The 25424-nt window shown below is 36.0% G+C and overlaps 1 protein-coding gene across 1 annotated transcript; it reads left to right on the plus strand.

Moving 5' to 3' along the window:
- Positions 1-127: 127 nt before the first annotated feature.
- ZGRF1 (zinc finger GRF-type containing 1) lies at positions 128-24642 on the plus strand. The gene is made up of 28 exons (XM_074903913.1): positions 128-148; positions 269-349; positions 472-528; positions 981-1166; positions 1528-3724; positions 4043-4125; positions 4807-4905; positions 5346-5519; positions 6210-6315; positions 6402-6508; positions 6703-6844; positions 7815-8473; positions 10022-10160; positions 10698-10882; positions 11382-11569; positions 12162-12301; positions 13429-13575; positions 15641-15755; positions 16576-16835; positions 18035-18194; positions 18829-18906; positions 19758-19905; positions 20870-20997; positions 21314-21437; positions 21872-22048; positions 22167-22301; positions 22944-23205; positions 24527-24642. Exons 1-28 carry the CDS (start codon positions 128-130, stop codon positions 24640-24642), a joined length of 6414 nt encoding a protein of 2137 aa, XP_074760014.1.
- The last annotated feature ends 782 nt before the right edge of the window (positions 24643-25424 follow it).

The following is a 25424-nucleotide window of genomic DNA, read 5'->3' on the forward strand; positions in this document are numbered from 1 at the left end:
TGAACTGGCATCTATTTTTTTTGCCAATACATTTCCTTCACAACTCTGGTGGATTCTTGTCTCTCAGGCTGTATGAAGATGTGAGTATTCGTGAAATAAGCTGTTGGACGACTGTTTTGCTAGAGCAATGGCTTCTCAGGAATTTACTGTAAGTGATTTTTAACACTATGTACAATGAAGTAGAAATAAATTAAAATACATTGTAGGTGCAATATTTATTTAAACATTTTCTTACTTATTATTTCAACATTTTGTGTGTTTAAAACAGGTATTATACACTCACCAAAAAATTAAAAAATCAAAAACTTGGCAAGATGGAATTCTGAGGACTAGAACTGGTGGAAATAAGGTGAACAACTCAGATTTAATACCGTTGGACTTAATATTCTCTGCTACTGATGGATTGTCAGTGGCAATCAGCTGATCTGTGAAATAAAATTAGTTATTAAAAATTCTGTTTTTTCATTGCAGGCTATCTTGTTTGATGATAAAGGACAATGTTTGGAGAGTATTTTTATAAAATCTGAGGTATATTTTGTTTGGAGTTTTTCTTAAATTTTGTGCTTGATTTTTGGGAAGCATTTCAAACTTGTGTTTGGTAACTAAGGTAGTAATTTTTCTCATTGAGGATATGAAAATCTGCTGCATTGCAAGTAATGAAAAGCAAAACCGGCTTCTGTTTATTGATAAGTCTTATTGTTTTTTTCAGAACCAATGTAGATAGAGGTTCTAGTGAATTTTATTCCTTTTGGGTAAAAGCAGTGTATCACAGTGATATATTAAATAAATATAACTGGAAGTTAAGTGCTTATATCTTCTAGTATATGTATATTTTAATCTAAATATTTATATGGCAGCTGTGATAAACTGGGTGTAAATTTCTGAAATCTTTACAAATAAGTGTTTAGAAGACTGTTTATTTAGAAGACTGTTACTGTTTCTTATATAGCAGCAGTGTGTATATGCTTTCTTTTTTCTAGGTGAATGCCGGAGATAATTTAGAAAGTGAACGATATTTGATAACAGTTGAAGCAGTAAAAGTGAATGAAAAATCTTTTGAAGATCAGCCAAGGAAAGCAGAAACTCCACCAGTGGATAAAAATGCTGTAAAACCTTGTGTTCTGCCTCCAAGACATCTGTCTGTCGGTTTGAAAAGGAAGTTTACAGTATGTCTTAATTTCAAAAGTTATGTGTAGTGTTAACATGCACTTTAAAACACAAAGGGCACATCTTTTAATGAATGGTAAATATGTAGATAATGTCTTCCTGGTTGTTTGGAACTGTAAGCCAGAATGTGTTACCAGTAGCTATTTTTTCCAGAGTTTACAAATCTGTTTGATTTAGCAGGATTGCTATTGCTAAGGCTGCAGTGAAAATCACAAGGGTTTGAGATTATTTCTGTACTCCTGTGGAATCATGTGCTACTTGATCAGAATGGATTTTATGGAGTGTGCCCTGTTTTTAATATTTGATTACAAAATGTGATGTTGATTTCTGAATAGAATTAATTTAAAATTTCTCTCCTAGGGTTTCCAAGGACCACGTCAAGTTGAAAAGAAAATAACGACCATGGAAGATGGAGAAAAAACAATATTGCCTTTATCTAAGCAGTGTCAGGGTACTTTTCCATCCAAGTTCTATAGTACCTCTCCATTATTTTCTATGGTTTGCAAGAAGGATACAGAAACAAGTCTACCTGCACACGTCCCTGAAGATTCATGTACAGATGATGGAGAACACATGTCTCTCTCTTCACTGCTTTCAGCTTCGTTTCTTGACAGATGTGAGGAGACAAAGAACCAAAACTGTGATCAGTCCACTGTGAAGCCAGAATCTCCTCTAAATACTTGGCCTGCCAAATCTAGTAATCAGGCAGCTGGTCACAGGGCAGTGTCACACAACATCAGGAGCACAGCACAGATTATAGCTCTTCTGAACTCTAAACCAACACAAGGGTGCAGAGAGCAAACAACATCTGAAGTCACAGAATGTCCTTCCAGGTTTCAGGCATCAGAAAACACAGACGGTTTGTATAACCAAAAAAGCACAATCCTACCTGCTTTTTCAGGCAATCCTGCCAAAAGACTCGTTCAAAATACTCAGCACCTGCCTTTTATGAAGGGAACTGTAAATGATACAAAGGAGTGGAATGTTGGAATGTTTCTAAATTCAGCTGAACAACCTTGTGATAAAGAAGACACAGGACAGAGACATGATAAAAAGGCAAGTAATATAAGTCAAGACTTACAAGATCCCTGCAGTACAAATAGTTGCTTCCTACCTGAATCCACTATAAGTAGAATGAGTTATAGTCAGTTTGTCCCATCCTCAGGTGACATTTCATGTTTGGCAAGTCCAATCACCGTTGAAAACAATCTCTCCAGATACAGGGAGCATTCAGTGAGTAATGATCTTAAGGAGATTTCATCTGTGAAATTGCAAAGTGAACCAAGACAAAATTCAGAAAGAGTGCCTTATGACCTGGAGCTCTCTGTGGATGTAACATCAACTAAAAATGAAATTGTAAAGGAAATATTAAGTATGCATGACAAAGACTGTGGTACAGATGAACAGGTGATGAAGGTTAACTTTAATCTAATGGAGGCTTTTGATTTTATTGATACAGGCAATGAAGACCTATGTGAAAGAGATGTGAATAAGCTCACTGAAGGAGACATGCTTTCACAAAGTCCAGACTGCTTAAAGGAGGAAGATGTAGCACAAAATGCTGTGTTAAGACTTCATTCTTGCTGTGAAGTAGTGACACATGGTAAAACCAAAGCAGTCAAATGTTCAACATTTGACAGGGAGGACGATGGAAATGACCCCACTGGGGGTATACCACCTCAGCTTTGTGACCACAATGTTGGAGATACAGGGAGAATTGCAGAAAACTCTGCAAACCAGACCAGAATTGAAGTGGAACTTGTGGGTGATGGGTGCAGTGTAAAAGAGATTAATGAAAGCCAGTTAAGTGTTCAAGCTACAAACAATAAGAAAGATCTTGGTGGCTGTGCAGTGCATACTATTAATGGCACGTCATGGATAAAAAGCAGGCGCTCTGGTCTTTTACCTGGTGACAGAAATGTTAATGAATGTGACCCTAAAACCAATATGTTTGAGAAAACTGAAAGTATGTCATGTGTTTCTACCAGCGGAATGATTTCTGCAATAAATGAACGGACCAAAGAAGGTGTTATACAGCTTGGATGCAGGAAATCCCCAGATGTTGATTTGGAACACTTTTGGGGTACTAAGCATGATGACGTTAAACCGGGTAGTTCTTTGCTGGCTTTGTCACAAAAATTGGATCCTAGCTATGACTCACTCCAATATATTGCAGAAGACCATCAAAAGGTATTTGGCATTTCACATGAGGACAATACTCTCATTTCCAGAAGTTCTATCTATCCTTTAGGAAAAGACCCTTCATCTCCAGAGGAAACAGCAATAGGTGAAACTGCATTTGAAAATGTAGAGAGCATAAATGCCTTTCATGAAGCCTGCGAAGGGGAAAGAATAGGAATGGATTGCCTGAAATGCATGGCAATGGCTGAGAATTCATCAGATCTTCCTGATTTGGCCAACAATATTGCTCTTCTAAGAGCTTTGACTCAACATAGCACAGCATTAGAAAGCTTACAAAAGATGGTGGAAAATAATAGCATATTATATGAATCAGAGACTTCTAAAGAGATATTTGAACCCCTTGTGAAAGATGAAGGTTAGGTCAGCTTCTATTTTTAAAGCGAATTCTTATCACTGTACCTATTTGACTTCTGTACTCTAACCTCTCGCACTGCACAATTCTTATGCAGAAATCATACTTTTGGAGTGACCTGTTACGAACGTTCCCCCATGCAATTTTTAATGTTTAAAACAACAATATGGGCTCCAAGTCTGTGTCTTTGTTTTAGTTTAGTTAGATTCTAACTGTGCACTTACGTGCATGGGTAAGGTTTGCAAGCCCAGTAAATATTCAGATGTTTTCGTGCAGAAAGAATATTATAACTAACTTATTATGCTTTTCCATTTCTTGTAGCGATAAAGCAGCTTACAGAAATGTCTTACTCAGAAAGTACACAGGCATCTTCCTGTTCATACTTAGATTCTTCTGGCCTTATGGTAACCAATTTTTGACTATGCATATCTATCTGTACAAGATAAATTCATTTTCCACCAGGCTTCTTGAATAAAATTCCTGGTTTATGATGCCATAGAGGTTGAGCTAGAAATTGCTTAGAGGCATCGACCCAGAAGCTGATAGTAAAAGAAGATGTCCTCTTGCACACCCTATTGCCAGTGAATGTTCAGGAGGCCTAATGCATGACAAGAAACTTAATGCAAATTTTAATATTTAGTTAAGTTGAATATCACATTAGTATGTCTAGTACTTCTTTCCTACCCCATCTTCTTTTACCATCTATTTTTATTTCTCTTTCACTACCTTTTTGAATGCATGACTTTCCTGGGAATTTTGGCACTTGGATTGAAATATACTGACAAATCTGTTTGTGCCTGATGCTTCACATTGATTTTTGTTCAGTGCTGTTAATGGTCTTTTGCTTTCAATCCATACAAAGTGAAAGAAAGATATCAGATTATATTATTCTCTTTTTCATGTCTCATTTAAAAAGCAAACAGAGTTTTTTATCCTATTGTGGATTATTCTATCTTCCAAATAAAAAGGCTGTAATTTAAAATGCTTTTTCTTGTAGAAATGCAAGAGATTTCTTAGCTTAACTTTTCACATTGAATAGTTATTAAATTGTTAGACTAACTAGCTTTTGATGCTTTTATTTGCAGCCCAACTATGTGGACAATTTATTAAAAAAAACAGAGGCATGTACTCTACCAATAGCTGTGGCCCAGAGGGACGCTAGGACATCTGATTGCCAACCAAAGGTACCGTTTCTGTGGAACTGAAGCATAATGAATAGTGTTTCTTAAGTTTTGATTCAATGGTTTACTATTTGCAATATATTACGAGAAGTCCTAATAAATATTTAACCAGCCTTATAATGGGCTTCTCACCACTTTTTAGTACTTCTGTCTGTACAAAGTTTTCCACTGAGAGTTTCAAACTCAAATTTTACAATATAAAACCAAAACTAAATGTACTACATCAGAATATCGATTTTCTGTTGACAGAGATTTGTGCAAAAACTTTATGGCTGCTGAGCTGCAGGAGTGCAAGAGAGAGAAAGAGAAAAGCATAGATTTTCTCTTCTGCAGTTTCCAACAGATTATTTTTGTTGTGTGTATGAAAAGTGCCTTTATTGATTGTAGTTAGTTCCAGAACAGTACTTATTTTCAGTTAACGATAATTCCAACATATCGTGTAGCCTGTTGCGTTTCAAGGGCACCAAGTAAAGGGATCAGCAGCTAGTGAGATAATGTTGAGAGCTCCTCACTCGCAGCTAGGATGGTTGCAGTATCCAGATAATATGGAGTTTGCAGCTGAGAGATTTTTGTCACCCCTGTTTTCAAGCTATTATGACCTTTCTGACTTCAGACAGGTAAAATGTTTGTGGTTTTTTTTTTTTTTAAAGTTATTCTTACTAACCTTAGTGCAAGAAAGCATTCTGTAAATGTAGGATAAAAGAGTTCATTTTTAGAATGCAATCATATCAGAATCACCAAGAACTGAGCATAGTGCTTTGTGTTTTAAACTTTGCAGTTGGGCAATTATTTTTACTCACCTTTGTCACAGGACTATGTATTTGCGAGATGTAACTTTTTTTCTTCCCTCTGATTTGTTTCACTTTGAAAAATGCACATGGTCATAATGTGTGATATTAAACAGATATTTTTTTCCAGAGAAAAGTGTTAGAGAGCTTTTACAGTGATTCTTTCCTGGTGGTAGTAGTATAACATTCACCTCAGCTGGATGTGAAATTACGTATTGCGACTGTTAGAGAGTTCCAAAGCAAAGGTTAAACCTTTCTTTATTGGATTCTGATTCTGTTCCTCCTGGATGCAAAGAAACATGATGCACAAGATTAATTTTTTTTTTTTTTCTAGTGCAGTATATATTTCAGTATTTAAAGTAGTGGAAGAAAATTGATTTTTCATTTTTTACTTTCAGACTGTGCCAGAGATATGAGGAACTATATATAGAAATAAGATTCACACAAAGATAGTATTTATTTAGAGGTTGAACATTTTAATTTCTAACAAGCTTTTATTTATAGGTTTTTTTGGTAAAGTCTCCAGGTTCAAGAAGTCATCATGAGGATGATATCACATTTATCAGAGAAGAAAATTTTCAAGAGAAGTCGAACATTATTAAAGAGTCGAGACCAGATCAGTCCTGTAAGTGAAAGTAACAGTAGAATGGATGCCATTGGCCTTAGAACAATTATTCTGAATGACTGATGTCCTTTGCGTGTTTTTCCTAGCATTGGTATTGAATGTGTATTCTGAAGTTCCACCATGGACAATGTCAGATTCACCTTCTTGTTCTGATTTGAGGCAAACACAGAGGACTTCATGGGAACCTGACAAGGTGTGAACTTACTGTCTCTTCTAGATCATTTTGGCTTTATTTCCTGTGTGCTCATAGTAGCAATTTCTTTTTTGAAACCGTTTTATCTCAACTCTGAAAGATACTTCAATTGTTGACAATGATGGAGAGAGAGAATAGTGACAAAAAGGTTTTTTTCTAGTCATTCACTTTACATGTTAACTCATCACCTGTAGGTGATTTCATCAGTAGAACTGACTTCCTCACTTGATCCAGACTCTACAATTTCTCCAGCTTCAGGAAGTGGGGAAGCTATTGGAGACATCCAGGAACCCAGGATCTTGCCAAGTGAACCAGAACTTTCAGAATTTTTTTTCAGTAAGAAATTATAGTTTATAATTGCACTTTATAACGTTTTTTTGCTAGAGAATCTTTGAGGATTTTTGAAGTACAGTAAGTTGCACTATAAAAGACAGTTACCCTGGGTGCTGAAATACAGTGAGATATGTCTGGGTAACTACAGAGTTTGATTTGTTTGCGGGGTTGTGTTACTTTTTTAAGCAAAATTTTAAACAATGTTTTCAAAATCAGCCGAATTGTCCTTGTATTCCATGCCTCCCCCCTACCAATTATATCCTCCTGAAAGAGACTTCAGTAGAATGATTTAATTTTATAAAGCAAAATCAGCTTCTAGTTTGGGGACAAAAAAAGGCTGTAAGCTAAGTTTCTAATTTATATTAATGTTTTCATTTATTTATCTGCTTTCAGTTTTTTTCCATATTCAGCTGTCCTCTGACCTACTTCCATTTGACACCTATCAGTGGCTGTCATTTGTTATTGATAGTGAATTTAGTCAAAAGGGTGCTTGTGGTACTAGAAGCCTACTTACCTACAGTGGTTAATATTAATTTACACAGTTCTGTGGGTGATATTTTTGGAAAAAGGAGCAAATGTTAAGCTGGCTGTTTTCCAGTTAACAGCTGTCACTGACCTACTAACAATAGCAGATCAATGACCTCCAAAATACAATGATGTTTAAACAATTTCTACCAAATATTTTCTTTTATACAAGTAGAGGCCTACGGAAATGTGTTCTTAATATAGGAATTTATTATGGTAAATTAATATAGGTATTAAAGGAATGGCAGTTGAAATCACTCATGTCTTATGGAAACTTAGTGTGGTACTGCACAGACATGATACAAAGAACTTGCTAATTAGAAGACAGGATGTAAAAGGAAAAACTTTGAACTCTCTCTTATATTTTTCCTTTTTTTTTTTTACATCTGAAGTTAATGTGCTGTCTGTAAGTGCTACAAGTTGCTTGTAAGATGTATTTGCCCTACAGCACGGGAGAAATCCAGCTATCCAGAGGAATGCAGCCTCTCAAGATTCAAACCCACAATTAAAACACGAACTCCATTTGTCACTCTTCCTGGCACTGAGAAGATTTCTGACACAGTTTATCCAACTGACAGGGAGGATGTCCACCAATCTTTCAGCTCTTCAGCAGTCCATTTAGACAACAAGTCAGCAGTATTTCCTGTTAGTGCTTCTAGCCCTGAGGACAGAAATTATGAAACCTCTGTGTTTGGAGAGTATATGGAAGATAGAGAAAGGGAATCCACACAACCAGTATTCCCTAATGTGACTTCAAAATATAGACAAAGCAAGTGGCTAAAATATCAAAACAGTGCTCAGTGTGACTTGATAACTCAAAACAGCGATGATGGGGAGGTGGTTGATGATATCTGTGCTGAGAAGGTCCTTGGAATGCTGTGGGGTGACACAGAAGAGAGCAGTGCTGTGAATAAAAGTGCTCCTGGCTTTGCACCTCTGCTGACAGCAAAGAACATGCTTGGTAATTGCTGTGCAAATACCAGCAACAGAGATTTGATTTCAGAGAGGAAGTTACTTTCTCTGCACTTAAGTCAGACACCTTTGGCTGAAGCAACACAAAAGGTGTTAAGTCATCTGAGCTGCCATGCTGTAACAGGAGACGGCCAGGTGTGTAACCGTTCAAGCAAATACAGTTATAAGTGGCAGAAACACATTTTTCTGAACAAAGTAACTACATTTATCTGATTTCCTGCAAGATGATATCAGTATGATTGGATGAAATGTTTCTACATAGGTAGTAACACAAGAGTCTCAGCTACAGACTAGCAGCTGCTAATGTATTTTTTTTAAGGGCTGTGAATAATCCTTTGTAAAGGTAATTCCTTGGCACACACAGTGCCATCTTTAGATTTTTAATCTGAATGTTGATGGCAGGAAGATGAAATAAAAGCTGTTGGTCTGTTTTGTTATCTATAATTGGTAAAAATGTATTTTCAAGGCATGTTTTTCTCAATTGTGAAATCAGCATAATTTTAATGAACACCCATATCTTGCTTCAAAGCATAGTCTCAGTCTCTGATTTTAAATTTTTTTTTTATATTTCTTCAGTTATTATTGTGGAAGAGTATTTTATGGCATTGAATGAGCACCTAAAAAACTAGCACAGCTGTTTGTGACCAGTAGACTGTCTTAAACAAATGGAGTAAATAGGAAAAAAACCCAAACCCACCACCAGTCAAGTTTTAAAAGTTTTTAAATTACTGTGTTTGAGAGTTGATGAAAATGCATCAGAAGAAAAAAGGAAAAATCTAACAAACTTAGTATGCTGTGTCTTCTAGTTCTTTAAAACTGTACAGTAAAAAATGTGGAATAGAGGTGTGGAAATAAGTAGTATATTTCACTTATAGACTGGTATACACATTGTGTGTATTATTAATATATACTGGATTTTAAAAATTTTATGGAAAGAATTATCATTATGATGCCCACTGCAGTGTAAGGTAGATGGAAGCAGCTCTTCAGGACTAGCTGGGTTAGGGTTAGGGTAGGAGGCACAGGGGTAGCTTGTGGTACGTATGCTTTCCCCAAAGCATTCTAGTCTCATTCTTCCTTCCCATGCCTTATATTGCCTTTGCTAGAGTTTCATTCAATGGATTTATTTTCGTGCAGAAATGCTGTTAAAAATGGGGTTTGTGTGTTCCTTCCCCATGTCTAGGGCTGAAAACACGATTCTGAATTACATAATTTACTGTAAAGCTTTTAAAAGTATTATCTGTGTTATAACAAATGCAGACTGTTTGTCAAGGGGCAAATTTTAACTTCCTGGTACATGTTAAATGGCAGTCCAAGCTCTATGCTGTAGCTCCAGCTGTACTTAATTTTACTCCTGTTGGCAGTCCTGTTGAATACATGCTCCTGTACTTACAGTTAACAAAGTCTGCAAGCGTTTGTGGTGAAGGAGATTTATATTTTGCTTCTAGAAGACTGACTCTTCATTCATAGTCTTCATGTTGAAACTTCTGGTTGCAGCATGTGAAGTCCTGAAATATTTCTGTTTAGTTGTACTTATTAATGAGAGCACAATATATAAAAGCAAAAAAGGAAAAAGAGAAGAAAAATGCATAAGTTTTGGCATGTCTGTACAAGCAGCCATTTATCAAAATTTGTCTTATTCAGAGTTTTGCAAGTTTTGATGGTTTATTTTTCTGGTTTTAGGACGTAACAATTTCTGAGTTGTCCTTTCCTAATGTGGATAAAGTAAAATATGCTAACCTTCCTAAAAGAAAGGTTTCCATACCAACTGTGTTTCCATCTCATGTTCATTACAAACAGATTTTTAAAGCTGCTCTGACAGGTATGTCTAGTGCTATGTAAAATGCCACCATTTTTAAACAGTGTATTTCTGGTGCTTCACAAAGCAGGATGAGAGGGACAGATATCATCAACATTATCTGTTGGAACAACTGTGTGTATTTGGTTTGGATATATATACTGAAATATATTCAGTCTATACCCAAAATTGCAAAGGCAAACCGAAAGAGCAATGCACTTCTGGTTCAACTATGTAACCTTGTGCCTGCTTACCAGGATTTACATTCCTATCTGAGGGGTTTTTTTTATTATTTCAACGGTTATTTAGTGTTTGGACTGTTTGGAGTCACATACTAGAATGTGTTTTGGATGAAAGTAAGGCAGTTAGAACAAATTAATTGCATGTGCAATATGTGAATTTTGCAGGTCACATGGTGTCTTTTAGGACTCGTTAAATATTTTGATTTAGATTTGGGATTGAAAGTTTCAAATGAAAATGTATTTTGTTTGAATCTTGTGTACTTGTGTAGCCATTTTAAGGCTATGCTAATTACTCTTTTATTCTCCTTTCTATGTCAAGAGCAATTAAACATCATGCTATTTGAGTTGTCACAAAGATTACACAATGCTCTTTCAAAAGTGGATGTATCATTTTACACTTCATTGAAAGATGGGCAAAGTGAGAGCAAAGAAAGCTGCGTTCTACTCTGCAATCACAGGCATCCTGCTAAGCTTGTTACAGTTAAGAAAGAAGGTCAAAACAAGGTGCTGTTTATTCTTTGTTTGTTTAGTTTGGGGCGTTTGTTTGGTTTATAGTCTGTATTGTGTGAACAATAACAGGGCAATTCTGTATGATGTACAATTGCAGGTTGAAGTGATGTGTTATAGAGATGGCTCTGAAAATCAGTTTAGTATCCCCTAGTGTCCAGAATTGCTAATAGTTTTCTCCATACAGAAACAGCTTTTTATAGGTAAAAACCTGAATTTTTAATTTTCTAGGTTAAGTGGGATTTCTGTAAGGTATAATTACACACACTGTCTTCATAAGCTGAGAGTTCTGGGAACACACTTGTGTTTTTCAGCCAAACACAGTGAAAACACAGGTGTTTATCTCATTTATTTTTGTAGTAGCAAGTACTGGTCCATTGCTTTACTTTTTTTCCACACACACCCCACCTTGGTTGTTTTACTGTGCTAATGGTCTGTCTCTTTTTTTTCCCTCTCCATTTTTTTTTTCTTTCCCCACCCATCCCCCTCTTCCTAGGGTCGTTTGTTCTATACCTGTGATGCCCCAAAAGCTGAGCAGTGTTCATTTTTCAAATGGATAGAAGATGTGAACCCTGCACAGATGAAATCCAGACCTAGTGTAGTGCTTCATGATATAAAAAGTATTGGGACATACCTCAGAAGTCAAAAGATTTCTCTCTATGAGGGATGCCAGCTTTTGGTGAGGTATTCTGAAACACTATGCAGTTTTCACAAGTGCTGTGTGAATTGCAGGATTTATAAATATTCCAGTGGCTCTGGATTTCAGTAGCATTTAACAGACACTTTCACTAACTGTTTAAAGAGACTACAGTTCTGTGTAGAAACGTAAAAGCCAAATTAGTGAAGGAATAATAATCATAGCAATGTCATTTCAGGTCGGCACTCTTTTCAGAAAGAATCAAAATTGCTTACCAGCAATTTGATCAATTGCTTAATGAAATCCTTTGATTGTTACATTTGGGTTACTGTTAGTTTGATTTTTCATAAGAGAATTTGATTTAATCTGTTAGTGATTCTAGTTTCAATGTTAGAAGTTGTATCGAAAGCTATTCTGTGCTGCTTACTGTAGGGGAAACAATTTAATTATGGCTAAATATGAGAGAAGTATTTTGTTGTCAAGGTAAATGTATTTAAAACTTGGTAATGCAAGATGATGAACAACCACCATGATCTATGCTGTGTAATTTGGTCCAATCTGTGGAGCTTTTTTATTTTTGGTGGCAAGTCCAAAATGTGCCAATTGTTTACATACTTCTTAAAAATGACAATTTAACAGGAAAGCTTTTGAAATTCAGACAAAGCGGTGTGGCAAGTTCAAGAACTTTATGAATACACCTGCCAGATTTGATGGTGACTCCAAAACCAAATTATACCTCAAATTAAGTAGAAAGGAGCATTATTCTCTCTATAGCAAAGGTAAGAAAATCTCAATCATCAGAAGAATTGTCCATGTCATGTGCCTTTTAAAAGTTTTAATTTCTAATCTGAAGAAAAAAAATGAATCCTATTTTTAAACTCCTGACAATATTGATAATTCAATTCTCACTCTAGAAGGGCAACCAAGTATCTCATTAATTTGTCTTTTCTTGTAAATGTTCAGCTGCCTTAGAAAAATATAAATTCTATGTCCTTGGGTTTAGAGTGTATTAAATCTGTGAATCATGTGGTTTCAGGACAGCCCAGTATGATATTTAAGGAAAATTTGATGTAAAAATTGCTGTTTCGGTAGTTGTTGCTCTTCTAAATTAGTGAAATGTCACAAAGTTGGAGGATTTTCCGTGATTTGATCCAGGTAGTCTCAATAGCTCATTTAACTTCAGTAATTTTTGAAGTGATACCCATATTTTCATAATTCGTTCACTTTGCTGTTGAAAATCATACAAAGAAAATTAGGTGGAAACAAATGTGTTTGTGCACACTTTATGCACAGACTGAAATGTTCTAACAAACAGGGGGTTTGTAACTTCAAATCTTGAAGCTCTACCTGGGCAAAACTTTTATTTGTGTGTGATAATTTTCTATCACTTTTGTTATAGAAAATGATATACGCACTATTGCTCCTAACTTTGAAATCTCCATTGCTGTGCTCTGCAAGACCTGGTATAGGAGTAGTGTAGTAAGCTTTAGTCTCTTCAGGTGTGACAAACTTTGAAAGGGAAGGGAAAATATGTGTTTATTTCAGTACTTGTTATTCTTTGGCAAAAGTGTGGTTAACTAGATTTGTAGTATACTTCAATGATTTGTTCCAAATACTCTCAAAATTGATAAGACTTCAGACTGGTCGGAAGTCAAATGCTGATAAGTGCGCCAGGAGAGAATTTCACAGTTACTATCAATTTCAGACAGTAAGTACTAGAAGAATTGCAAAGTATTTATTCTTCTAGAAGTGAACTAACTTATTTAGGACTTTATAAAACCCTGTACTTACACGTTAGCGGTGGTTTAATTTGCAGCATAGTAAATGCTGAACTATTGTCCAGCTTCATTTTCCTTAAAATACAGAGTTCTCATAAGCTTCTTCTACTGCTGTATTTTTTTGACAGATGATATTTGGGTTGTTTCGAAGACTCTGATCTTTGATCCCCTTGATACTTTCATTGCAAGTAGTGCTTTCTTTGGACCATCCTCCAACAATGAAGTAGAATTACTACCACTGAAAGGCTACTGTCCCTCAAACTGGCAATCAAATAGTGAGTTCTATACCAAATAATTAAAAATTGCGGGAAACAACTATTGGGGGAAGAATCTGGACAGTAATGAAGGATGAGATCAGAATTTCTCAAATCTAATACACTATTTTATTCACAGTATTTTTTTTACTTGTATCTTTGATTATGTAATTTGAACAAAGTACTTAATGCAATTAAACCTGCAAAGTAGCTGGTAAGAAATTCTAAATAGGTGATGAAGAAATGAGGATAAAATAAATAACGTAATACAGAATGCATATTGTCTGTTAAGAGTGTAGATAACAGGAATATGTGGTCACTATCCTTGAAAAAGAAACAAACCAACCCCAAACAACTTGCCATAGAAAATTTATATAAAAAGCCACGTTAAATCTGTGATTTGGCTGTCCTGATGTTCCTTTCTGTGCCTTTGTTGCTATAGTCTAGAATGACTAAAAAATGAGTGTTTCAGAATTCGAGAAGAATGCATCTGTCTAGTTTTAGTTATTTTCATCATTGTATTTTTAAAAGAAAATATTACTCAACCTAGCACTGATTTAATGTTTTTAATGATGTGCTGACCTTTTCGTCTTTTAGCAAGCCATTCTGAACTAAGTTGCAGCCATCCTTCTTTTTGGTTTAACATTTTTGTTTGAGGTATTGTAATATTTTTGTCATTGGTGTTTTGGAAACAGTAAGGTTAGTGGGCCTTAAGTGCACAGAGGAACATGTGCACATAGCATACGTGTGCTATAGATATCACAGAAAAGCGATGAAACCGTTGCAAAAGTTGCTTATTTTTGCTGTTGAATTGTTCTAAAGTTTTGGGTCGGTTTGGTTTTTTCTGAAAGAAAGATGTAATATAAAATAATGCATTATGTAGTCATTCTGAAGCTAGTAATAATATACCTCTGCTTACTTTCTTTTAATGCAATAGAAAAATGTGTGCTTGATCACAAAAGGCTTTATTCATAGCACTTAACCTCAAGCAGTTCAACTGAGTGTTTTAAGTTAACAAATTAGTCTTTTCAGGCTTTCTGTGTAATCATTAGGGACAGAATTCCTGCAAAGCACTATTCAGTGACCCTATGCTAAACTCCTGTTCAGAATTACATTCAGAAGAGTAAAAAATCTAGGAGAAAAAATACAAAAAATACAACATCACACAAGTTCTTTCTGGGCTTACATGCTATCAAAGCCCTTGAAACATAGTTGGAGGTTTGGTTTTGTTTGTTCCCTGAGAGCGAGTTTCAGGACAGGATCTCTCGAGCAGTCAGGGTCTGGAAGAGTTAATCTGTAGCTTTTCTGTCTTAATGCTGTTGAATCATGGCATTTTTTTCTTTCTTAGGAAATCTTTGGTTTTAACTTTCTTTGTGATCATAAACACAGATTATTTCATAATTCTGTAACTGTTACAAAACTAAAACCTGAAGTTGTATGAAAATGCAGCTTTAATGTTTCACTGATGGCAGTGATAAACAGCAGCAAAATAGAGGCATGTGGGTTACTAAACATTAGAAACCTGTTATTTAGCCAGTCCCTGAGCCCCAGAACCTTAGGAAACTGGCAGTGAATTTGGAAAAATATAATTGAATGTTTATTTTTATAATTGAATATAATTTGTTCTGTTCTTATACTCTCCCCTAGGCATTGGCTTTTGTACACTTTGGAAATAGGCTAGATGGAACTCTGACCCACTGGAGGAGTTATGTTCCTCTCTTGTCTTTTTTTAGGAAAACCTCTGCTTAGCTACTGTGATACAGACAGTTTACTTCCAAAATTTACCTCATAAATTCCAAAGTTTTCTAAATATCTCGAGTATTTCTAAAATAAGTATGGATTTTTATCTAAGCAAAGATTCCTGATGTTGGAATCACAAATACTTCAAAATAAAGCACCTTGAAAAGAAGGGCTAATAGGTCTCTCCTCATCTTATAATAGTCAGTCAGACATGGTAATTGAGTTAACTTGGTTTCTGTTACAGGCCAGTTACTCTTCTGGCATTTTGTAATTAATCTATCTAGCTGATTTGAAATTTTGGCTAATTTCACTTTTTCCTAATTTAATTTTTCTGTGGCGTTTTCAGTGTTTGTCCATGCCTTGCTGGTTTGTAATGCTAGTGGTGAGCTTACATCCTTAAGAAATATGGAGGAGCACTTCAATCCATCTACGTTACCACTAATACCATATCTACTAAAAATGTAAGTTACTGTTTCAGTGATAACATAAGCATACATTATGTCAATAGGTACAGAATATCTCAACAAAAGTACCATTGTTTGCCCTATTAAAAAGTGGATGAGGAAAACTAAAATCAGAACAGTGCAAGGAATGAACTGTTGACAATGCAATTTTCATTTATGTGGAAATGAAAATATATTGGTTGCTTAACTCTACTCGATTGTAAGGTGGGGTTTTTTTTTCCTTAAAACTTACCTGCAGCCCACATTTTACAACCTAGAGATTAATATTGAGCATTTATTATGACCGTTAAACTGATAATACAGATCAGTCAGTGACTGTACTAAGTTAATGTCTATGTTTCACAGGGGTTCAGTGGAACTGTTTTTCTTTCCCAATTTTTAGAATCACTTGACAAAACATAAACTATTTTCTTGGAGAATCAGAGCAATATAGGGATATTTTCAAGACTGCTTTTAATTCACTGTATAAAACAAGTAATGAAATGGATCCCTGCTACCTCTGACTACATTCTTCTACCACTCAAGTTTGTCAGTCTCTCAGCCTTGGAGTAAGTCAGGTTGAAAGCGTTAACATACAGCAAGAATGATAAAACCCCAAAACCTGTTTTATTTGATCCAGCTTTCACCCAGGGAAGTAATAAGGGGCAGGAATATACAGCCCAGGTGTATGTCAGGGTGCAGGGGCCAGCAACTTTTGTCATCTGTTAATCATAAGGCCTCAGCATTTCAATGTGAGTAAGAATATCAGAACCATGAGGTACAAATGATACATATGCAGTATTCTACCACAACTGTTGACCATTGTATTTTTTTTTAGGAATTTTGATTCTGAAAATGCTACTAATAGAGTCAACAAAAGAAAATTTATTCCACCTGCCATCAGCCTGAAACACACAATGATGTATGGACCTGTCAGCACTGAAGTGGCAATGGGACTAGCTAAAAAGATGATCCAAACGTTCTCATTGAACCCAGATCAAGCTACATCACTGATTCAGATCGCTCAGATGATGACTTCCTGTGAAAATACCAAACCAGTGAAAGAACATCAAATCTTCCCTATCACAATCATACGTGGTATATAGAAAATAATTCTGAAATTTGCTGCTATTGTATCTTTGCAAAAATGGTAATTAATATGTAATGCCAGTGTTAGTGAAATATCCCAAAGTTCTCTCAGTGATGAAACAATAGGCTTGTTTCTTTTAATCATATATTTACAATTCCGGTCAGAAAGGGAGATTCTTATGTCTAGGTAAATGTTGACTTATTTAAAATGTAGTGCAAAAGATGAGCTTGAATGAACTTGCCTCTATGTATGGAATATAGTTTTAAACTCTGTTGTAATGCTGCTGTCCTCACCTACTTCATATATTTCCTGGAAATTCTTTCCTTGGATGAGGCCCCTCTGATGACCTTGACATTGTATCATCCATTCTATCAGCACATAGCTTTTGATCCTTGAGTTTGCATTCTCCCTTTTGCAGATTTTACATAAGTATAGATTTCTTTCCTAGCAAGATCTATACAGAAAATCAGTGTTATCTAGTGTCTTCAGCTTATTTCTCTTCATATTAAAAATTTTGTCATGTATCAGCTTTGCTAAATTATCATATAAAATTTTTTCTATTACATATTATTCCTTGGATGCTTTATACTTCCCTCTATCTTTGTTTTATCCCTTTTCAACATGTACAAAAAGGCTAGTAAGATCTTGGTTCAAAGATTTCTCTTTTTTTTTTTTTTTTTTTTTAAATCAGGATTGAAAAGCAGTTACCATAAACCTGTCAAAGTAAATACATTGACAATAATGATGCTCTTAGGCAATTTGAATCTGTGGTATCTGTACTGAGCTTTTGTTAAGATTAGTCAGTCTAGCTGAAATTAATAGTCATTCCAAAATAATAATCTCTCAAACTCCTTATTCTGTATATGAGGACATGGTATGAGGGATGTGCATGCAGGTACTTGCATTTCTATTATTTTAATGTACTGATGACTCGCCGTAGCAAGTAATGCATGTATTCAACCAGAAAATTTAGGAAAAATACCTTAGCTTCCCTTCTGTAATTTTTTGTAAACTTACTGCAGGCAGTAAATGCAAAGTGTAAGGCAACAGGTTGCCCCTGGGTACCTGGAGCTGCTGAAGCAAACATGCAAGGTTTTTACAGGAATCACATCACAATATTTCACAAGATAAGTTATAATAGTTGATTAAAACAGTACTCTCTAGGAAGTTTTCACTTTAACTTTGCTTTTTTATTCCAAATTACCAGGTGTTTTTGGAGCTGGAAAGAGCTACCTGCTGTCTGTTGTGATCTTGTTCCTAGTACAGCTCTTTGAGAGCAGTGAAGCTACAGAGGGTCCAAGGGCAGCTCCATGGAAACTTCTGATTGCTTCTTCCACTAATGTTGCTGTTGACAGGATACTGCTGGGGTAGGTTACTGAGATTAGTACAGACTAGTGTTCCAAAAACAATAATGCACATATATGGTAAAGATAATTTTGCTGATATTTCCAGTGTAACACTTAAAAAAGACTGTATTCTTTCTTTAGAAAGTTCTAGAGCACAGAGGCTTTAATTTTAAACCCTTGCTCCTTTGCACAGCATGCATGTGCTAAAGGACTGTAAGCATCAAATTTACTATTAAAATCCATCATGACAAAGTAGTATTGGTCAGGAATCTCTAGGAAGTAGCAGCAGGAGAAAGGGAAGGAAGGATGGAGAGAGAGGCGGAGAGAGTCAGACTTGGGGAGCTTCAGCATGAAGCTAACATGAAATAAAACTCATGGTTTGGAAGAATTAAGGAAGGAGGAGAAAGCACAAATGGAAGACAGTTTATGAGAACAGAATCATAAAGGCTTTAAGTGTTTTTGAGACAAATCCCGATGAGGTAGTTTATTTCCGTTTACTCAGTTGTGGCCTGAGTTACTTCATCTGATTCATCGCAGAAATTTATGTTCTTCCGTTTTCTGATGTGTCCATTAGCCTTTTTATAGAACCACTTTGAAATTTTTCAGGATTTCTTTTTACATTTTTGTAACATGTGTCATCTCTTTTTCTTTGAAGTCTACTTGATCTTGGATTTGAGGGTTTTATCAGAGTGGGAAGTATTAGGAAAATCACCAAAGCAATTCTTCCCTACAGGTAAGAATCTTAATCTCTGAGGGATCTGAAGCGATTCTAAGATTCATGATAGTCTGCATGCTGTAAAATTACTATTTTGATGTATTTCAAAATATGATTGTAATACACCTATCTCAGGGTTTCCCCCCTGCACAGCAGAGAAATTTTACCTTGATTTGGGAATGTCACTTGTTGCTGAATAGTGTTAATGCTTTTAAATGGGAAGTAGTAGAGGGCAACAAAATGATGCTGGTTACAGATTTGGGAGTTTACAAAAGGAGAAAAGTAAAACAGACAGACTTGAAATAGATTTGTACTGCTGTAGTGGTAAGAACTAGGGAGAAGTAATCATACATTGAATATTTAGAGAATTAATGGTAACAACTCATGAATTCTGTACTATTTACCCAAGTTATCTTTGCTATAGTGTTCTGGGGTTTGTCCTTTAACTATTTAAAAGTAAGAAATCTGCATAGTACTTCCAACACAATTTGAGAGAACAAAATAAAGTTCAAGATGAATAAAGATTAAATTTCTTTGGTGTCAGTAGCATCCCAAGGGTATAAAATGGTATGAGAATAAAAAACATCTCCTCAGTTCTACTCTGCTCTGAAATCAGCTGTGTAATTGGAGAAGTCATTTACTACATGTGTGTCTCCGGTTGGGCCTGAGCTGGTGGGATAAATGTCTGTTTTAAAAGAGGTATTAGTTTACCTCAGCTGGATTCAGGATACATTGGTACATTTGTTGTAAAGTACTAAAGTACTGTTATGTATGCAGTATGATTATTTTTCTATATTGGGTGTTCACCAAACACTGAAAGCACTGTTGTTTTCTGTCATTGTAATGCATGTTATAAAATCTCTTTGAAGCTTACATGCTGGCTCAGGAAACGAGAATGAACAGTTAAAAGAGCTGCTTGCTCTAATGAAAGAAGATTTAACTCCAGTTGAAAAAATGTACGTAAGGAAGAGTATTGAGCAACATAAACTGGGGACCAATAAAACTATGCTGCAACAGGTACAGTCAAAGTGATGGGATGGGAAAGTGGGGATTCGCTGTGTCTTATCCACAAGGCCCAGCAAATGGAAACTGGGAATCCCCTCTCACACCTGCCAGGCTCCTAGTTTTGAAAAATTAAAATGAATGTTGTTAGGACTAGGACAGGTTTGATTCCACAGGTATAGCTTAGTGTCTGACCTGTGTGTGACTACTCTGAGTTGAACTTGCAGTTCCTGTTTAGCGATTATTAGGTGACAGAAACCCTTTCTGAACTCTATTGTGATCTGATTTAATATTACCAATCTAGTTTACAAAGTGGGGAGAGAAAAATTTGTGAGCACAGCTAGTCTGCACTGTCACCTTGAAACTAAAATTTATATAGTCATAAAGGTAAAAGATAGGACTGAGCTAAATCTATTTTAAGTAACATTTCATTTCAGTATTACCTTTTAAGATTACTACTTCCTGTAGAGAAATCTTTTCAATTTCTGCTCTTTCCAGTTACTTGCTTTTTCTCCTCAGTCTTAGGCTCAAAAAATCCAGCTTGTGGTAGAGCAATTCTAACAAAGTAGATCTGAGCACTTCGTTTCTTGTGCTTACTCCTAGTGATCATTGCTGCCACTTTTGCTGCTGGGGCTCAGAAGGTTTTGGAGGATTGTGCAACCTGAATTCTCTCTGTACCAGACCAGATCTGGTTTTAAAATACATGAATCTGTGAACAATTCTAACATATAAGCACCCTAAGCGTAAGAAATGGTAAGAGATGGTTAGATCCATCTCCGTGCATACACAGTGCCTTTTACTGGAAGTTAGAATATAATTTTTTGAGACCCAGTGCGTATGACACAGCATACAGCAGAACTGCTAAAAATTACCTTAGGTGTATTCTACTGTCAAAGCTACATTTATGTACTGCAAAGAGATTAACTATTAAAAGATCTTAACTTTTTGTCTACCCATTTTCCCCTCACTAATAACAAAGGTAAAAGTGGTTGGAGTGACCTGTGCTGCCTGCCCATTCCCTTGTCTGAATACTCTTAAGTTTCCTGTCGTGATGCTGGATGAGTGCAGTCAGATGACTGAACCTGCTTCTCTCCTTCCTATTGCAAGGTACAGCCTTTCCTTTGCGTTTCAGCAGACAAATAACTTTTGGTGAGCGGTGACACAACCTCACTGCCAAATTTGCACGTCTTTTTAAGAACATGAACTCCGAGGTCTCACCTTAGAAAGCAAGAGTAATTTTAAATTGAGGCCTGCTCTTACCTGCCTTCTTTGAGTTACCATGTTATTTTAACTGTGGAAAGAGGGTGATGGAGAAGGGAGCCTGATGGAAAGCAATCTGTGATATGTGAACACAGCACAGACTTAGGAGTAGTTTGACATCCTTTTTAGAACTTTTATCTTACTTTTTAATGTTCTTATTTAGGTTTCAATGTGAAAAGCTAGTCCTTGTTGGAGACCCTAAGCAGTTACCGCCAACTATTCAAGGATCTGAGAGTGTTCATGAAATGGGATTGGAGCAGACTCTCTTTGATCGGCTTTGCTTGATGGTATGTACTACTAACCACATCTTCAGAAAAGATGGAGGGTGAAATTGTAGGTCCACTGCAGTCACTAGAAGACTTTTGGTTTAGATGTCGGAGGATCGGTGTTTCAGCCTGGTTTTTAATCACATTCCATTCTACTGCATTTATCTGTACGTGCTATTTTCAGAGTGTATGGAAATTTGTAAGCATAAGAAATGTAAAACAAGAATGGATATGAAAAACAATGACAGATTCTGCCTTCTCATCTTTTTGTGCAGTTTTGGGTCCAGGTAGAAGAATCAGGGGTTACAGTATTTGTTCTAACTTTTGTTGAAGTGAATGTATGAAGGTTAAACCAGCTTACTGCAGGAATTGTTTTCACTTATTTGACCTAGCTAGCATTGCAAAATATTATTAATTCTTTTCCTAGTCACGCTTTCTATATCGTAATTCTTTAGGGACATAAACCAATACTTCTTCGGACACAGTACCGATGCCACCCTGCTATTAGTGCCATAGCCAACGAGCTGTTCTATGAAGGAAATCTCACAGATGGTGTTTCTGAGCAAGATAGAAGTCCTTTATTGGATTGGCTTCCAACACTATGTTTTTATAGTGTTAATGGGGTAGAGCAAGTAAGTTTTGAAACATTTCTTGTATAAAAAGTCAATATCGTAGTTCTTCCTCTTCCATTTCTTTTTGCATTCTGCTGTTTGCGAGTGCTTGACTGGAAGTTTTCTTCCCTATTTCCAGATTGAAAGAGACAACAGCTTTTATAACATGGCAGAAGTTCATTTTACGGTCAAGCTCATCCAGTGTCTGGTTGCAAGTGGAATAGAAGGATCTGCAGTTGGTGTGATTACTCTTTATAAATCACAGATGTGTAAGGTTTGTATCATGTATCATCAATCAAAGTTTCCTTAAATGTATTTGTTTATTCTAAACATAGGCTCTATTTCAACTAGGAAGAGTCAACTATAAGTGAGCAACAAATGCTGTCTGAGTAAACTAAGAGTTCACCGTAATTCTTTCTTATTAAAAAAAAAAAAGTGCTTTTTCCTCAGAAATTACAGAAAATATTTTAATTCAAATATATGATTAAAAAAAATAAACCTTTCCATTTCTTTTCCTTCCCTATGCACACTCAGAAAATTGGCAAATTAAACAGTATGTAAGTTTGATAAATTAATGAGGTGCTTGTTACAAACTGGTATGTGTGACAAGAACAGGTTCCAGAGGCACCTGCTTAGCATGGTTGGAGTTGTACCTCAGCCAGTCACGCAAGGCCTGACATGGGCTGCTGTGATTACTAAGCAAAAGCACTCTCTGCTGCACTGAACACATCAGTGTCTTGTCAAACACAGGTTCATTGCGTAGTATGTTCCTGTGATGAGCTGAGGATTTACTGTCGTTGCACCCTCTAGCTTCTTAGTTCGCATGTTGTGTAGACTCAGGCTTGTTGAGTGTGTTTGCTCAAGACAAGTGATGGACTGTGAGTAGTGTAACTCATCCATCCTCATTTGTCTGCAGATTCAGAATTTGCTTAGTGGCATACACTCAGAGGCTTTTGAAGTTAAAGCTGTCCAGGTGTCCACCGTAGATGCATTCCAAGGAGCTGAGAAGGAGATCATTGTTTTGTCATGTGTAAGAACAAGACAAATTGGGTTCATAGACTCGGAAAAGAGAATGAACGTTGCACTAACAAGAGCAAAGAGGCATTTGTTAATTGTTGGAAATCTGGCCTGTTTAAGTAGGAACAGACTGTGGGGAAGAGTAATCCATCACTGCAAAGGTAATGTTTTGTTTTCCTCTATTTTTGAAATAATGCAGCTCATCTTTAATTAAAATATGTATAATATATTTTAATGTATATGTACAACATAATATATATAGTGTGCATACTAAAATACAGTATTTCACAGGAAAATGCAAGTATTTGCAAGCACGCAAGTTGCATGTTTGCAGTTTATCTGCAAACTATTTTTATACTTGAAGGGTATTTGTTATCCAGTAATAGGACTTCTTTTTCTTGTGATGCCATCAGATAGCTACACAGAGAGCACACTAGTAAGGGGAGTTGAAACCCTTTGCTGCATTTCTAGTCCTTTCCCAGTTTGCTTTTATGTAGTAGACCCAGGCAGAAACGAGTTACAAACAAATTGTTCTATACAGCTGTATTTCTGAATGGATAGTAGCTAAATAATGGAAAGAAAAATGCCTAGTGTCTTTCTGCAGCTAGGGCCTCACTGTTTTTATGGAAGATAAATTTTCTGCTGCTAGAAAAAAACCCAGTGCTATTGGAGATCAGCTAACTCTACCAAGTAATTCCTGATTACTTTGTTTACAGGTCACTGTCATGTGTTTGTTTAGTGGACCACTGAGGGAAATAGTTTTTTACAGTTTTCACATACTTGCTGTGACGTTTATTGCCATTGAGTATCCTGCTTAAAACAACCTCCAACTACTTATGGTGCCTATCTCCACCCCTTGCAACTTTGCTAAAAGGGGTTTAAAATGCCTGAACAGCCTTAGTTTTGTGTCTCTCTTTCTTCTTTGCAGTACGTACACTTTGGAAAGAGAGGTCAGAGTTTCTCTCTTCCTTGGCACTTGATTTAGTCCCCTTTGAAATGGGACAGTTCGTATCTCAAAAGCATTAGTTGCATTTCACCATAAATTCTTCCAGGGTGATTTTTCTTTGAACTAGAGAAGTGAGAGATTAAATGGTGTCCAAATCTCTAAAGTACATTTAATAAACTTTGGCTGAATCTGACTCCCCGGTATTCCTGAGGCTCCATTCTGGAGCAGCACATCCCCTTTTGGCAGGTGTAGGTCCTCCCTCACCTTTAGCAGATACTACAAAGGGAGTGCTCAATCTCTAAAGCAACAGGTCACTGCAAGAATACGTACCAAAAGTAATTATTTTATTTACCTACTTAGTTGACATCAAGGGAAGCGTCTCATTAGTGGTTGAACTCTGAACAACACTTTTAAAAGTAGAAATCTTATAGCTATTTGATAGGCTTGGGAAAACATGTTCACATCAACACAGACTAATTACATGATGGATGCTGTACAAAGCGAAATGCAATTATCCTGTTTATTGCTGCTTTTAGGATTGGAAAATGGATTACAACATGTAAGCCACTGTGAGCAGCAACTAAATGACATTCTTAAGTGTTATTTGGAGAAACGGAAGGAAAAGGAACAGAAGAAGAAAAAGGAAAAGTAAAATGTGTGCCTATTTTATGAAGAAAATATGAACTATGTCTATAAAAATTATCAGAATGACTGCAAATCTAATATTTTATGTGGGAAATTTTTGTTTGTATCTCAGTGCAATACTACATTTTTGACCCCGTGTTTGTATGACTAAAAATAAATGAAGTTACTTTATCTGCTTGATAACTGAAATACTTTTATGCTTATAAAGTTCCTAATTGTATTATTAGTGTTTCATTGTTCTTCAGCTTAGATATGCATCTAACGTCATCTCTTAGAACAATTCTGTCATATTGCGTATTTATAAATCGGTCACATCTAGGAAGGAGCATGGCTAAAACAACTAGAAGGATAAATAAAACATAATGTCTTCAAAGAAATATTAAGTACCCTTGGTCAAATTTTTGGATGCCAACAAAATGAAAAACTATTGACCTGTATCTGGGTTTTTTACAGGTTTTAAGATAAGATCACTCACCTGTGTTTCAAAACTAGAAAAAGCTGAATAATTTCTGTTGGGAAAGAGAGTGCTGTTGTGTCAGAAATTCTGACAAGAAAACAAGTTCATTATCTTTACCATGGCAACAGTTTGTCTGTAGGCTGTCTCACAGGTGTATAGGGGAGGCTCAGCAATTAAAATATGGGGAGAAGAGGGCTAAGGTGGACATCATAGAATTTCTAGATGCTACCACGCTCTTAAACATCTAGAGCAGACGCCCTCTGGAGAGCCTGCTGTAGAGCAGGGATCCCAACAGCATAAAGTTACTAAAATAAGCTGCTTTTTATGCAGCT

The sequence above is a fragment of the Athene noctua genome, chromosome 4 (assembly GCF_965140245.1).
Source record: "Athene noctua chromosome 4, bAthNoc1.hap1.1, whole genome shotgun sequence".
Classification (NCBI taxonomy): domain Eukaryota; kingdom Metazoa; phylum Chordata; class Aves; order Strigiformes; family Strigidae; genus Athene; species Athene noctua.